Here is a 17,311-nt window from a genome sequence, read left to right as displayed (position 1 = left end):
CCCATCACTCTTATTTTTAGCTCCGAGTTCTCACAGTGCAGTGACCTGGGTCTTGGAATTCCAAAGGGCTCCCAGGCATGGCTCATGATCCATTTGCAGGTAGCCTGCACTGATTTCCAGAACATGGGGGCAGGGGTGTGTAGAGGGGAGTGTTGCAAAAATGGTTTTAAATATAAATCCCTTTGTACAAGTCTAAGTCTTCAGTCAGAAGCTGTACAGTTCACAAATGCATCCCTTGGTGCCTTAGGCAAATGGCAATTAAAATAGAACCCAACTGATATTGTTCTCCGGGAGGCTCCCGGCTGGCATGGGGGGTGGGGCGGGGAACACAACTAAGGGCTTTGGTCACGGGCTATTTTTGGCAATTGTGTTACTCGTGTCTTATTCACCCCCTCTCCTCAGCCTCCCCACTGCCCTTCCCTCAGCGAGCCAAGACTGGTGACAGCCTCTATATATTTAAAGAGGACAAGAGTCCCCTTACTCAGTTGAGCCGACAGAGACCACACAGGCAGGCAGGTAAGTAGACCACAACAGGCATTTGGGCGGGCTGGCTGACTGGCTTGGGTGACTGGCTGGGACTTTATGGGGTCCTATAGAGTGGAGGCACATTTTATAACCAAGTCTCAGCACCCACTCTGGCTACAGATGAGGAGGATCAAGTTATATACTTGACCCATGTACGGCTCTAGCATTTGTTTTGAACTTCCTAAAAGTATGGTTGATATTGGGTGTCAGGACTTGGGGAGCATGTGTGAAGGTCTGCAGTTGATTTCCTTGCACTGGCACCCTGAAAACAAAGCAAAACAAAACAAAAAGTTGGGAACAATGGGCATGGGGTTAATCTGGGTCTACAGTCATTGTCGTAGTGGAATGGCCCCATCTTCTGAGTCAGACGGCAGAGTAAGATGAAGTTCACACTGCAGTCTCAGATCGGCCACATAAGATACAAATGAGTAGCTCGAAGGAGGGGTCTTGGCCACTTTTCCTTCAAGGGTTTGATACAAAAATAGTGCCATTTCTTAAACTCCCCAGTGCTAAACGGTTACAAGACAACCATATAGTATATCAGAGCTGTCGGATATCCCATAGCACAGAAGAGAACCTTTCCCACCTCAATTCATGAAATGCTGCTACTCACAAGGTATGGGCGATGGATGAGATCCCAGATTGGTTGTTTTAAAATAGATACACACCAAAGATGTTCAGCCACAGGCATGCTTTTAGCCATTTAAAATTAATCCAAACTGGTCCCTAAAAAAGACATCATGATGCTGACAATTCGTTACAACCTCTTATTTAATGGGAAGGTGGATTCCTCTCCCGTGATGAGGGTGACTCCCACTACCCTCTCCAGATCTCAGTCAAGGGTTTCTTTTCAGTATCCAGTCAATGAGAACAAGACATGGTTTTAAGCAATGGCCTGGATGCTGTGCAGATCAAAGCTGCCACCTCTGATGTCAGTTCTGGCCCTTAGCCATGCTGGTGACCCCTCCATGGGGGAGCTGGGTAACCATTGGAGGGGCTCGTCTAATTGTAATGTGGTGTAACACCAGTCAATAAGCAGTATGGACTGTCTCCTAGCTCAGGGCTGGAGCAGAGGGAGGCACAGGCCACGAAGTAGGGTAGGGGAATGCGGTAGTCTGCACACTCAGTTTCCTTTGGGGACTGAGCATTAAGGGAAACAAGGTAAGAGGAGCATGCTATGCTGGCTGTTACAAAACAAAGACCAGGGGTATCTCATATGAAGCAAGGCTATCGGCATCTGCACGAAATTACCACAGCCCTCTCAATTATTACAATGTGTGTAAAACTGTTTTATGTCCCAGAAAATGTGGAGAGTTTCCTGATTTGGCTTTGATTTATTTCTGAATAACTCTCTCCTTGGTGTTCAGTGTTAGGAGCTCCCACGGTTAAGAGGAGGTATAGCTGAGCCAGGGCTTAGTGTCTCCCTGGACATACAAAATATCTGTCAGAGGCAAGAGAGCTCAAAAGAGAGGGTGAGAGGTAGCCTGAGGGCAGAGGCTGGATGGGGGCAGAGGATGGATGGGGACAGAGGCTGGGTGGGGGCAGAGGCTAGATGGGGGCAGGGTGAGAGGAGCAGGTGGCACCATGTGGCAGATAAACCAGAAGGACCTCACCCAGAAAATGGAAACAGAACTGTGACAGATGCAAACTCTTAACTCTTGGGAACCATAGGAAGACAAGCAAAGTAAACAAGAGTCAAAGGTTCAAATCATAAGTGAATATCTCTTAGCTTCCCAGTTTTACAGAGTCAAAGGTTCAAATCATCACTCTGAATATCTCTTAGCTTCCCAGTTGTCACTTTCAGAACAGTAAAACGCAAGGATGACCACATATCCCCAGGGGATTTGTAAGATGCAGGGAAGTACTTTACGAATTCAATATGGCTGTATGCATAAATGAAGTCTTTCAGAAAGGGTGCAGGGCCTTCTCTGCGTTAGGAAGGATGCCCTGTGAAGTACGAGATGATGACAAAGTCTGGCAGTCAGAGTGGTTAACAAGCTGGTCAGCGGTGAGAGGTGATTGATGTGTTTGTCAAGAGAATGGATACAGGCCTGGGAGTATCGCACACAGGAAATACAACTCCAGGCAGGCGGCCTTCCAAGCACAAGCATGCTGCCCAGATGTCTGGGAAAACTCACTGTATAGAGGGTTGGGAGTCAGGTCCAAAGAGAAATATGATTCCTGCCTAGGTGGAAACTGAGCAGCGAGAGATGCAGGGATTTTCTAGGAGCTCTGATGCTCAGAGCTCCACTAAGGTCATTGTTGGACACATCAGCCAGCATCGACTGCAGCTTACCTGCTCTCATGCAATCTCATAACATGTGAGGGCTTCTCTAGAGTCTCAGGAAGTCCTGGAAAAGTCATTCTGTAGGGGGGGGGGGACACCCTAAAGTTCAAGGGACTGCTGCAATCACACAGGGTCACATGGCCAGAAGGCAGCAGAGCCAGGGTGTGATCAGGGTACGGCGTGGTCTTTAAAGCACAAAGGTCAAAGCAGAACCAAGAACAGAAGTAAGCACACTACAGAGATAATTTCAGAGCAGGGTACTGCTATTGCGCATTATGGTCTCACCAATCACATGTCCACCAGGCCTGAGAGCCAACATTCATGGTTATTTCTAAGCACCAAGGGCTTTCAAGGTTTTATGAAAGGTGGTGGTGGAGAGACTTCATACATACACCTGGCTTATAAGATCAGGAGGAAGCCACCCACTGCCCTCGACTCTCACTGTAGGAGCAAAATGGGTGAGCTTCTCCTCGGCCACAGGGACTCTCTATGGGCATGCTTCCCTTCAAAGCCCCTGTGATTGGTAAGTCAAGCTCAGGGAGAGATTCAGAGAGGCAGAGTGGGCCAGAGGCCAGCTCAGTCAGTGATACAGGCAGCCTGAGATGTGAGCAGACACTTCCCTGGGCTGACACCCGCACATGGGTGGCTGAGATTCTAAAAACTGGAGAAACAGTTGATTTGTGGTCTGAAATGAATATCCATGCAGAAGGAAAAAAAGAGAGGTTTGCTTGTTTTACAAAAAGAGATTCAAACACTGCACAGCAAATCACATCAATCAACTATCATGGTAATTTAAAGGCAACAACAATCATTGGATCCTTGTGTGCACTAAGAGCACATATGCAGTCACTGTTATTACCTTCAGCCTACTGGGACAAACCAGCTCGTTTTGACATTCATGGGGGCTGTGCTCGGGAGTCTGAGCCGTGTGCCCCAGATTAGACTGCTAATGTCTTGAATGGAGCTTTAGTTCTTTCAAAAGCCTGTGTCTTTTCGCACTCCGTTGTCTGCCTTGCTGAATTAAGAGAAGAGATGGCACTTAAGAGGGGGCTCTGCTGAGCAGCTTTTCTGCAAGGAGAGGCTTCTATCATTCACAGTTCAGGTCCTTAAATTGGTCTCAGGGCTTGAAGGATGCTTCACCGTATTTTAGTCACATAGATGTCCATCCCCAAAGGAGATGAGAATCAACAATGAAAAGAGACTTCCAGCTCTAGAGGAGCCCTTACTCCACTTACTCCTGTGTTTGAACACCACTTATGAGTTGTCCCTTATGTTACCAAGTTGAAGCCCCCAGGACTCCTCTCATCAATGCTTTCTATGCCCCATAAAGAGATGGTGGATCTGTAAGACCTCGGTTCCCACCAGATGAGATGCTTGGTCACTGGAATTGCTCACTCATGTCTGTCTCCTGGAAGACATGTTGCAGCAGAAGCTTGCACAAGGGTCAAGTTAACTAGCCTTTTAGCTAGCTCTCTCATTTATTGGCTGTGTGATCTTGGTCAAACTATCGATCTAGCTGTCTGTATACTTTTCTCACCTCTAGTTTAGGAACAGCACAATTTACTGTGTTGGACTGCTGCAAGTATCCGTGATAATGTATGAAATGCATTGATGCAAGCATGAACAGTGGTTGGCATCAGTATGGGAGCATAGCTCTGGAGTCAGAGAGTGGAGTTCCAGCCTAACCATGGGATCTAGGACAGGGAAGTTAATTCTCCAAGTGCACATTTCCCTACCTGAACAGTTGGTTTCAACAGCATCTGTCTGGAAGGCTTACTGGTCAGGGGTTACTGCAGTGCCGGCTCCAAGGCCTGTGTTCTAGAACCTTTCACATCAGTGGCAATTTCTGAGATAGTACTAACTCACAAAGTCCAGGCAGGGTTCCTATGAGAACTTTGTCTCAACCTATGTTGATGTTCAACTCACCATGTGGAAGCTTCTGTTAGAACAGGCCAGTGAGCCAGCAATGAGCTGAACAAGTTACTGAGCTGCTGGAGGTCTCTGCTCCAACTCTTGGCATAAGCATCACTCCCAGATTTATTTATTTATTTATTTATTTATTTATTTATTTATTTATTTATTTATTTCTATCTATCTATCTATCTATCTATCTATCTATCTATCTATCTATCTATCTATCTTTGGTTTTTTGAGACAGAGTTTCTCTGTGTCCAGGACAGACAAGGCTGTCCTGGAACTCACTCTGTAGGCCAGACTGGCCTCTAACTTAGAGATCACCTCTGCTGGGATTAAAGGCATGTACCATCACTGCCCACCTGTCTCCCAGATTTTTAAATGAACTCTAAGTAGAAGTAACACAACCACTAAGTGGCTACTTTTGTCTACCCCACTTTGTCCTAGAATACCATCTTCTCCTTTTATAGTTAGTTGCAGGGGGGGGTGGGTAGGAAGAGAAAGAGAGAGAAAGGGGGAGGAGGAAACAGAAAAGGATGAAGGGAAGAAGAAAGGGAGGGAGGGAGGGAGGGAGGGAATCCAGTCTACTGTCCAATAAGTAGTTTGGAGTTATTTTAGAAAATTCAGATGACACAGTTTAGAGTGATAGCAGAACCAATTAGAACTTATATTCGGTTACTGAGTTCACACTGGCAGCACTGGAACTGAAGCAATTCTCTGAGCACTTCCCAAAGAGCCCCCATTTTGGAAAGGATGCTAACGGTCGGAGAGGTTAGCGGCTTTCCTGGACCACAAAGCTTTGAAGAAGCTAGAAAGTGGACCCAGATCTGATTCCACTGACTCACTATAGAGAGTTCCCACTTAGGAGCAATTCTCTTTCACAGTACTATTCTTTAAGAAGCCCATTCAAGGCCATCTCTCAGTGGGATCTGAGTAGCGGAGACTGTCCAACCTGTCCCCAGCTGGTATGGTAGACCTCACCTTCTACCCCATCCTTATAAATTCTTGTCTCCCTTTTCAACTCTGACCCATGGTTTGTCTATGGCAACAGCAACCTCAGGAAAACCAGAAAGCAGTGCCAGGTGGTGTGATGGTGACCTAGGTGATAAACAGTGCTGACTGACAGTCAAGTCTATATTTGGTGTCCTACCTTCAATGACCCTTGCCAGTTCCAAGTAACGCTGATAAACAAATGGCCCATCTCTTGGTACTGTGCCAAGGTAAATACTCATCCTGAGTTCAGTTCTGGGTGTTGAAACACAGCTATTCCAAAGCAATGCAGAAGCCAAAAAGGCCATTTGTAAACCAGGACCTAAATGTACTTTCAAATCGCAGTGACTTAATTAGCACACTGGTAGTGTTTGAGGAACCTGCAATAGAGAAAATAATCACATTTGCCTTAGAATAGCTCAATACTGCTTTAAGTTCCCACCCTATTTCCATGACCCTCACAAAGACCCTGTGCACAAGAAGATATTAACATTTATTTTTTCTTAAGTTCCAGTGATAAATGACAATCAGAACCCATATTTTCCGATTCAGGACACACTATGATACCTCTACCTTTTGGGCAATGAGCATTGGAAGAGGAAATCGAAGACATTTTCCTTGCATAGCTCCCATTGCCGTATCTGTTCCCTTCTTCAGGAACGGATGTACGTCTCTTAAATGAATCTGTATGTGTTTCTATTTCGGGTTTTGAGTCCTGATGTATATAAGGCATAGAGTTGTGATCACTTACAAACAAGGTTGTTAAGATGCATTAGGTGGTGAGGAAGTATTATATGTAATCTTACTCTCATTTTGTAAAGTATACCTAGACAAATGCATGGACACACACACACACACACACACACACACACACACACACACTCATATACTCTCCCCAAGAGGCACATCAGTCTCCCATTAAACTTGCTGGGCGTGCTGATGAAATCACTGGCAATAAGAAATGAGAAATGTGACCCGGGGCTGTTTGCACAGAGAGTTCCACATCATTCATTTCACAAGGTCACTGTCATGTTCACAGATGAAGCATATTACATCTCTTCTGTTTGTATTACATTGAAACTTATTATCAAAATGAACACGAACACAATCACATGATTCCGCCCTTTTCTAGAAAATGTATTATCTTTCGTAAGTGAAGGATGGATCCAGGAAATAGAAGTTAGCTAAGAATTAAGTGTTTGTTCTTGTGTGTCCATCTTGGCTGAAAATGAGTATGTTGGACAATTTTCAAAATTCATTGCAACCCAAGAGTCTATAGTTTGAATGGAGTCTAATAGACACATGTAAGCTCTTTTTGGAGATATGAAGTTATGCTTTTTACTTTAATTCTTAAATCTTCCTCAAATGCCCTCCCACCTTTTTGTTTTGTATCTGCTGGATTCTTGTTCACCCTTAAAAACTTTCTGAATATGGTCTCTTCTGTGTCCTGTGACTCACGGCTGTTCTCTTGTCTGAATTACCATGACACTCTGATGCAAGGTGTTCTGGCTCCTTTCTGCTTTCCTCACAAGAATATGGGCTTCTCAATGTCAGGAGACACAGGTCACCATTCTTCTATGCTTTTGCCTCGATTCATTACTTAGTACCCAGTACAGTGTAGCAGAGGGGCAGGTAGTAAGCACGTGGTGAGTGAGTGAATGAATGAATGAATGAATGCAGACTTGATTCAGCCTTTTCTCTCACTCTTTCCATTCCTCTGAATCAATTAAGTGGCAGAACAGAAACTTCTACGAAATGTTTCCTTTTTCTTTGAAGGTTTTCCTAAAATTTTTCTAAGTAAACAGAGAAGATGGAGAGGAAGCATGGGCTGTTCTTTGACCTCTGACGGGAAAGGTATTTTCAGGGGATGCTCAGATAGGGACTGTCCCTCAGCCCAGTGTCAGGTTCAGTGGTCTGTTTTCTGTTTACTTTTTGTTTCCTAGCAAAATCTGTCATTGTTATGAGACTGTGAGACACAACCCAGAGAGCTGACCCAAGAGGGCTTAGTGCTAATCGCAGCTATTATAGGAAGACAACTGTCTTTCCAGAAGGGACAGGGAAGGCCAGAATAGCCTCAGAAAGTGGCACGATAGTGCTTAGTGTCCATGATATCATGACACACTAAGCTTTTAAAAGGCCAAAGGATCCTGGGAAAGCCCAGTCACCGAGGCGGATGGCAAGGGGGGCTTCATATGTGTACTGGGTACCAACAGATTAATTCAGCTTCACTCCGAGGAAGCTAAACACTGGGGCTCACACTTACAGGCCCACTCATGACAATTGTGCCTTACTCTTAGTTAATATCTCTTAAACACCATCCTCCAGTGAGAAGCTAAGAGAAGAGAGATGTGACTATAGGCAGAATATGTCTCAAAGGTGCAGGGCGATAGGTCAGTATCATCTCCCATGAGTCTCCTGAGCTCTGAAGTCCCTTCCCACACACTGAATCACCTGGTCCCTAACAACAGTGTGACACCCCAGAGAGAAGTGTCTGGGATGAAGTAGAAAAAGAGCCCTGCAGTCCTTCTAGATGCACACATGCTAAGGGCAGCTGGGAGAGTCACAGTCTATCTTGCCAGATTGCTGAGCTACTAGAGTGCTGAACTGTACGACTGGAAATGGTATTCTTAGACAACAGACTATTTACATAGTCTATATTTTTGCCAGCTGGATAAGCTAAGACTGCAAGCCACTATTTGCAGCATCCACACTGCCTGCTCTGAGGAATTCCAAACCAGAACCTTCACTGTATCTAGTCAGATTTAAGGTGGTCTGTGGAGAGTTGAGCGAGACAAGACCATATCATGTTCAAAAGCTAAGTCTACTTCCGATGAGAGATACCTTTCAAACTTTAGATGACAAAATATAGTATTAGCATAAAATTTTACAGACATAAGACTAGTAGTCTATTCCTTCCAGAAACCATGGGAGATACATAGGGACAGATGTTTCTGGCATTTAACAAAGAGGGAACTGAGCTGATTCCATAAATGGATTTCTCAAAGCCTCCAGCGTCTGAGCTATTTGTTGAAGGTAGCCATTTGTTGAATGAGTGAATGAAGGAGTGACTGAATGAACCAGGCTGTCCCCTGGTCCTCAGATCACTGTACTTCTAGGTCAGTTTCCCCTTAATGCCATCTAAACCTAGGGTATTTGCTTTATATCCTCTTAGATTGACCTTGGCCCAGAGTCTTCACCATGCCAAACTGGGGTGGAGGTGCAAAATGTGGCGCCTGTGAAAAGACGGTCTACCATGCAGAAGAAATCCAGTGCAATGGGAGGAGTTTCCACAAGACCTGTTTCCACTGCAGTGAGTTGGATAGACCCCTGTGGGGGGCTCGGGTGCTATGGGGGGGGGGTTCAGGGTTCTCATTTAGTCCTACCACTGTCTGTCGGTGGTTCTCATGCTGTGGGCAGCATGTAGGAGCATAGCCAGGAAGTCATGAGTAATGCTGCCTGTGGGCTCCACGGGCATTAGGTGCAGAGTTCCCTCAAGCACTCTCTCTAGCTGTGTACCAGAGTTGCTTTCACCAGGCTCAAAGTCAGGATGTGTGGGTCTGGCCCTGTTCTCTGTAACTTAGCAGAGAAAGGAAACTAACAGTTGTCTGGAGCTAGATTTGGCTCTTTGTGTGGTCCTGGACAGCTGTCACTGAAGCCACCTGTGACTGGTCTTCCCTAAGAAAGGACTTAGGTCAGGCAGTGGGCAGCAATTCCATTTCTGTAAATGTGGGGCTTAGGCATCAGAACTTCTTGGAGGAACTCGTTACCGTCAGCTGCCAGACAGATTTACAAATGCCCAAACTAAGGGAGCTCTGAGCAACTGTGATCTACCCGAGGGTCTGTCACGTGACTTTGGTCAAGTCATGTCTCATCTCTAATCCCAGGTGGTATGCAGAGTGAGGAGTAAGGGCTAGTGCTTAGTCCTTTTCTGGGAGAAATGGGCTACGGCTTTGAGATGGCCATTTACAGTCTCTGCTTCTAGGTTAAGGTTAGCTTTGCTTGGTATCTGGCAGGGTCCATTAGCTGGATCAGTGCTAACCCTTATGTCCCACCCTAGTGGTTGCAAACAGAACTTCAGTGCCCAAGTTCCAAGTAAGAGGGTGAGAGCTCTATAATCCAAATGCATCTGTCAGAAACAGTGACATATTGTGTTCTCAGCTGCAGGTCCATGGTCCTGCCCTTCTCAGCAAGCATATGTATAGAGGAAAAGGAGGGTTGGCGATGAGATTGACAAACTCACTAGTACTTTGGGTTTTAATAATGGGTAATTAATTATCTTTTAAGACATCTTATATACCCCTCATATTGATGGCTCATTTATAACTATCTAGAACTTATTATCCATTCTGAAAGCCTTTTGGTCTTTCTCGAAAAATAGCTAATATTCTTTAAAGTGAATAGAATTGGAAAGAATACTAGAATTAAATAAGAAGTAAAGCTTGAATCTAGGATTTTCCACTTACTGTGTCACGTGGGGAGTTGTTGTACCACCGTGGGCCTCATTTTCTCTATCCAAAAGGTGAAGATGGATTTTCCCCATGGTTTGTTATAGAAGAAAACTGGGGACCTATGCCTGGAAATTCAGCCTCCCAGGTTTTGTCTTGCTTTTATTAATTAATGTTGATGCTGGCATAGGAGGTGGATTGTCTTGACTTCTGTCAAGACAGATGCTGGCTGTGCTCAATGGAGCCACAGGAGAAGGCTCTGGGCACTTGATAGCACATCCCTTTGTCCCAGCCCATGGGTGGGATGAGAGATGAGCAGTGTAGGCTTCAGCTGTGGGGCTCCGGGGAGAGTCACACTTTCCTATATTACCTCCAAGAGATTTACTAGACTCCAGACAATCATATGCTGGCAGGAATCAGGGTTCAGAGAGGCAACCCTACCTCAGCTTATCCTACCAGGGTTGTTCTGACTTTTAGATTATTCCAGAGCTGACTGAGCCTTCCATTTTAGTCTGTCCAAAAGAAATAAATGCAAACCATATAACACTCCATAGTACTTACCCTGTAACCATACATGTAACATTTCATAGTACTCACCATTCTATAAGTATACCTATCAGGAACTAGGTAAAATCAATGTTAAAATATCTCATTTAACACAATGCATATGAGATATTTGTCCAATATATGTCTCATTACTCATGAGATATTTTCTATTCTTTGAGTGTTTACATTGTTTGAAGTTGGGTATGATTTTGTGAGCCTATTAGTATATCACTCATAGCTGGTTGCCATGGCATTGGACAGAACAATTTTTCTACTGCTGTGTACAAAAGTTCTTCAGGGGCCAGAAGGGGCCAGCTGGTTGGTTTAGTGGGTAAGAGTGTTTGCTGCCAATACTGATGACCCCCACACACATACTGAATAAAATATAATAACTTTTAAAAAGCTCATTAGAAGCCAGAATTAGCCAGGACTTGCAAGCTTCTCTTCACAAGCTGTCATGGAGAGCTGAGAGTGAGAACTAGGTAAGTTACAGGAAGTGAGGTCAGTGCCAGCTCTGGAATTCAATGCTGTGTACCAAAGGGAGTGAGTGATGTCTAATGACAAGTAAATTCACCCAATCAGTCACTCACCAGACATTTGCAGATCTGGGTGCTCTGTTACAGTCTGGACATGTTAAGGTAGAACAGCCCTGTCCTCTGGAATTCAGCATCTAAGCCATCAGCAGATATGTTAGCAACCATAGAGGGTGGAGACTGATGGCAGCAAGGGCAGACATGGTATCTACTTTTTATGCCCCAGTCTAAGACATTTCTAAGTTATTCTTCAAAGAAAAATCTTTTCTTTATTCAAAGCATTTAAAAGTCTCTCATGCTATTGGAGACCCACTGAACAACTTGATTTTTTTTCAAGCAAGGAATTTTTGACCAATAGGTACTTGAATAAATTCTCTCCCAGGCTCACCTCTTCAAAGCTCCACAACCTTTAGCCTCTGGCCCATTCTACTTCATTGGGAACCTCAGCTTCTTCTTTTATTCCTGTTCCAATTGCACTATTTTTTTTTTTTTTAAACAACAAAATGCCACCTCAGGAATACATGCTAACCTGCGACAATCTCAATCTGTGCTAGATTGCTTACAAAGATCACTTGGAGAAACTGTTGTTGTTTTTTTATTATTTTAAAGAAGCAAATAAAAAGAATATACGTGTCTTATTATTTCTGAGGTTATGATTCATTTAAAGAGTATTGCTATAAGCACTTAGCAGCCATTATTGCAAAGCACCATAGCATTTTGTTGAGTTGTGGAAATTCTTTACACTTTACACTGTCTTAGTGCTGTGATAGGTAAGAGGCTGTACATGTGGAGATTGTTTTTCTTGCTGTAGCCTCCCAGTCAGGGAACAAACAAGGGCTGCCTGTCAAGGGCACAGGTAGAGACCTAAGTGAACATGAGCAGTTCAGGGAGGCTAGCTACAGTCAGCTGTCCCGGAAATGAGTAGTTGAAGGGAGGATACCAAGAAACAATGGGATCCTTGAATTCATGTGAGATTAGGAACAAATAGCATTTCCAAATCCATGTATTCTTCATATGTATTGCTAAATATTACTTGATGATTTAACATTTCTATTTACATCTTTGAAAGTCCCACCCTCAGGATTGCTTGTGTAACTCAACAGTGGGTATGCCTGAGGCCCTCAGTTAAATTCCAAACACCATATGCATGTGCACACATACCACACACACACACACGCACACACACATACATATATAAACTTTGGTCCCTACTTCCTAACTTCCCTGACACCATTCAGCGTGACTCACTGGCTGGTCAGAAGCACTGTGGCAAGCAGGTCCAAGACTACATACTTGGTTGCAGTGTTTTCTGCCCCCTTTCCAGCTGGGGATGCCAAACACAACTTGTCTCTTCTCTGAGTGTCAAAATGAGTGACTGGGGACAAATGCTCTGAATATTTCTGGAATCCCAGATGTGTTCTTGGCTTGGGGCTCTGTGCATCAGGTACAGAAGAGAGAGATAGGGAGCTCACGTCTAACTCCCTGACCCTTCCATTCCTCTGCAGTGGCCTGCAGGAAGGCTCTGGACAGCACCACAGTGGCAGCTCATGAGTCAGAGATCTACTGTAAGGTCTGCTATGGGCGCAAGTATGGCCCCAAGGGGATCGGGTTTGGACAAGGCGCTGGCTGCCTCAGCACAGACACTGGCGAGCATCTTGGCCTGCAGTTCCAACAGTAAGCTACTGTCATGCTTCTTCCTTCTCTGTGACTCTCAAATTATCAAGACAGTTCATTCTGTTCCCATAGCAACAGTTTCTACAAGTGGGAGAATGGACTCTATTGTTGATTTGCCAACAATAGGAACACTCACTCTGACCAAGTCCTAATAATGTGTTGTTTCTCTGAAGACTTTCTTTAAATTATCTATCTTTCTAAAGGGCAATTACATTTACATGCCGGTTCTCGGTTTGCATGTCAAGAGAAAACCAAGACTGTACAGATGTTTCATTATTTGGCCTTTGTAAACTGCTTGGAGTCTCTTTGCTTCACCCTTGAGAGCTTCTGTGTAAATCACATAAATGCAGCAGGAAAGCAATGGCCATTCTCTGTGTGCTCGCTGTTAACGATTTCTTTCTTAGACTGTGAGATGAATAACGTCTGCAATCCGAGGGAAGGGTCTGGGATGAGCCTCTGAAGGAAAGAATCAATTCCAATGCTTTTCGTGGGCCTTCTTGGCTGCCCACAGCCTATACAGTGCTGATGCTCCCCAACACAGTCCTAAGGGTGTGGGAAACCACAAGGGCCAGCTCAGTCTTCTCACCCCAAACCCCAGTGTCACTGCTGATCACCACTGACCATGAACCAGAATTGAAAACAGTCTGATGGTGGCTGAGCCACAGCTGCAGTCTGGCCAGCTGGTATCTGTCTGGGCTTAGCCCTGTGGTGGTTGGCCAGAAAGATTAGCTCAACTGTGTAAGCCCCTCAGAGAGCAGTCTGTTATTTGGTCCCTTAAGAACAGAGTCATCCACCATGGAGCCTGGAAAAGTTCAGGGATGTGTGTGTGCTCACTGATAACTAGGACGCTTTTTGTTTCATTACTCGCCATCCCAGCTGGAGACCTTTTGTTAAAGACTAGGACGTGACGCTAACTGCACTCTCTGTCTTGCATCATTTACAGCCCATTTTCTGCCACTGGGAAAACAGTGAAAAGTCTTTGGAAACCAGGGTTTCTTCCCAGCTCCACCAGCAGGAGATGCCAACTCTTATTATTGTCTGTCAGTCCCTCTTCCCCCACTATCCATATCCACTTCAAACACCAGTAAGGCTCAGGGGATACCAAGTATGAGGGAACATCAAAGAGTACAGATGCAGGGCGCCGAGTCTTTCCTCTATTTTGGATACTGCTCTTAAGGGAACAGTGACTTTGGGATGAATGACAAGGGGTAAATTGTAGTAATAGGTAACGGATTTCACTACTCAGATAGTCATCTGGCTTCATGGTCATACAGAAAAATCTGAAGCAAAAAGCAAACCAACAACAGCACAACAATAACTACACGTTTACAGCACACTCACCTAAGTGTGAAAGCAAAGGTGTAAAAGCACCTTTGCCACTCACCCACATTTGCCACTCACACCAACAGGAGCTGAGTTCAGTGCTTTAACAGTCATCATACTTAACCTGCTCAACAACTGAGACAGGCCCCATAATTGCCCCCATTTTCCAGATGAAGGGAAAGAGGCAACACAGTGGAGTGAGGTTCGCCACGCAAGACACAATTTTCATAGTGTGTGCCAAGGGAAGTCTTCATTTAATTTATGCTTCCACCAGATCCCCAAAGCCAGCCCGAGCCGCCACCACGAGCAACCCTTCCAAATTCTCTGCAAAGTTTGGAGAATCAGAGAAGTGCCCACGATGTGGAAAGTCAGTCTATGCTGCTGAGAAGGTCATGGGAGGTGGCAAGGTGAGGTCACGGTGAGGATGCCTGGGTGAGCCAAATCACAGATTCTCATCTCCACTGGATCTGTGGGAGAATTGAAAGTGGGGACTGTGGGTGGGGGCCAGACCCTTCCTCTTCCTTAACTCCTGAAACCTGTTTAGAAACCATACATTTCCCAATTTTGTGACTGCTACCTAATGCCCTTTGAGAACTGCAACCAGTGTACTTTGTCACCATAAGAATTAGTGTACTGGGGTGAAGGCATATAGTTATCTTTGTGGGTATAAAGATGCACATGTCCTTCTTCCTCTTCCCCTAATTCTGTGTCCACTCCCTCCGGAGGTGTCAGCTTTGGGACTCTGTCAGCACTGTCTACCTCAGCCTGATTCTGCTATCACTCCGGTTTAGTTGTACTGGCTTGCGGTCAAGTCATCAAGCATACACAGAAATGTGCCCTGCTCTGACGATTCTGTTTCAAGCCTGAAGTCAGGGTGTTCACCAAAGAAACTGAACTGGGGGAGGGGGATGTGTTTATTCTCTATATGGTGAGGGGAGCCTTGAAGGGATCTATCTAACTTGAAGCTTAGGACAGTTCCTACCCAAAAGACCAGTCATTTGTAGACACACAAGAACCAATAGCCCATGCCCGACAGACAATGATGTGTGAGAGAGAGGTGGCTTGCTGGAAGGCTAAGCCATGCACCTCTCTGCTATCATAGTTTACAGATAGTGAAAACAAGATTGACTTGCCTGGGTAACTGACTGGCTCCTCATCTCTCACTTTCTGGAACTTTAATATAAACTGCCTGTTGGGCAAGTCTTTCTTAACTAGTTTGTCCCCCCCCCCTCCAAACCTTGTCACTCAGGGGAAGCCCTTTTCTGTTGAGTTTATTCTGAAGAATCACACATGCAAATCATCATTCTAAATCCACTAGCAGGGTTCTAAGAATTGCTGGCTAGAGCTACTGCATCTTATTTTCTTGAAAGCCCTGGGATTATCAGTTGAGGGTCCCTTACATAAGAGAAAGGCTAGGGCAGTGGGACTGCTTTGTGTGCTGCTTGCCTCCCTGATAAATAACTCTCTTGTGACTCCCAGCCCTGGCACAAGACCTGCTTCCGCTGTGCCATCTGTGGGAAGAGCCTGGAGTCTACAAATGTCACTGACAAGGATGGGGAGCTCTATTGTAAAGGTAAGTTTTTCTTGAAGCTTGTCTTCCTAAGGGTCTGAGGGGAGGGGATAATGTGCCATGCTTAGAGGCCTGCCTGTCTGCCACGAATCAAGATGCTCAACTTAGCAGTTTGGGCTCTTGGAAGAAATTGTGTAGCCACTGGCCCCAGCTCTGGGCTTCCCCACTGGAAATTCGCAGATGCCCAGGGGTTGAGGACCACAGGTACCTGGAAGGGTGAGGAGGAAAAATGGTGTCCTGCCTTAGGTCTGGACAATCAGCATGGTAATCCCTCTGAAAACTCAAACATCGCTCTTCTTGTGGGAGGCATATAGTGGTGCCTGGCTGAGGGGAAGGTCACCCTGCCTCAGCTGTATGCCTCCTTCTCGCCTCCTGACATCTGCTTCTGATGTTGCAAGTCACTTAGCAACAACAGGGACCAAACTGATCCTTGTATCCCTGCCCCTCAACCTCTTCCACAATTTCTCGGTCCTGTACGGAGATGGCAAAGCTTAGCTCCCTCCTGACACCTAGTAAAGAAAGGCCATACTAGGGAGCAAGGTTAATTTGTCCTCAACCCTGCAGTATCTCTATTCTGCAGCTCAGAGGACAATGATGCTTGTGGGGGACAGAGAAAAGGAGAGAGTATGTGGGTGTGGTTGTCAGGGGTGGGGGTAAGGAGGGATTGCTACTTGAGATGAGGTAACAGGTATGGCAGCACATACCTGTAATCCCCACATGTGGAAGGCAGAAGCAAGTAGATAGTAAGTTCAAGGCCAGGAGAGATTATACAACTGTCTCAAACAGATCCAAAAACCATAGATTGCCAAAACTTTCCCCCTGATGACACAGGACAGGAATTCACATGCTGTTTAACAGCTATTATATATACATATGTATATATATGTGCACACACCACATATATACATTTAAATACATATGTATATGTACATATATAACATTTATGAACTTTACATTCCTATTGAAGCAGCCCCCTCTCCTGACCTCCCTCCCCATCTCCCATTTCCTTCTCCTCTGAGAAAGGAGAGACCCCTCTGGGTATCACCCTACCTTGGCACATCAAGCCACAGCAGGACTAGGAACATCAAGTCACAGCAGGACTAGGAACATCAAGTCACAGCAGGACTAGGAACATTCTCTCCCATTGAGGCCAGACAAGGCAGTCTAGTTAGGGGAATGCGATCCAAGGTAGGCAACAGATTCAGAGACAGCCCCTGCTGTAGTTGTTGGGAACCCACCTGAAGACCAAGCTGCACATCTGCTACATATGTGTGGGGGCCTAGGTTGGAGCCCAAGGGTACTGGTTAGTCGACCCTGTTGGTCTTTTTGTGGAGCTTCTCTTCCCTTTAGGTCCTTTAATCCTTCCCCCAACTCTTCCCACAAGACTCCCAGGGCATCCATTTCAAAATCTGTCTGTCTGTCTATCTATCTATCTATCTATCTATCTATCTATCTATCTATCTATCTATCTATCTATCTATCTATCTATCTATGGACATATAGA

The 17,311-nt window shown here is 45.3% G+C and overlaps 1 protein-coding gene across 1 annotated transcript; it reads left to right on the top strand.

Moving 5' to 3' along the window:
- Positions 1–407: 407 nt before the first annotated feature.
- Positions 408–15,863, top strand: Csrp3 (cysteine and glycine rich protein 3). The gene is made up of 5 exons (XM_029531135.1): positions 408–516; positions 8,889–9,026; positions 12,746–12,914; positions 14,512–14,644; positions 15,717–15,863. Exons 2-5 carry the CDS (start codon positions 8,915–8,917, stop codon positions 15,846–15,848), a joined length of 546 nt encoding a protein of 181 aa, XP_029386995.1. The 5' UTR covers positions 408–516; positions 8,889–8,914; the 3' UTR covers positions 15,849–15,863.
- The last annotated feature ends 1,448 nt before the right edge of the window (positions 15,864–17,311 follow it).

The sequence above is a fragment of the Mus pahari genome, chromosome 1, assembly GCF_900095145.1.
Source record: "Mus pahari chromosome 1, PAHARI_EIJ_v1.1, whole genome shotgun sequence".
Classification (NCBI taxonomy): domain Eukaryota; kingdom Metazoa; phylum Chordata; class Mammalia; order Rodentia; family Muridae; genus Mus; species Mus pahari.
This window is presented reverse-complemented; position numbering and strand designations above follow the sequence as displayed.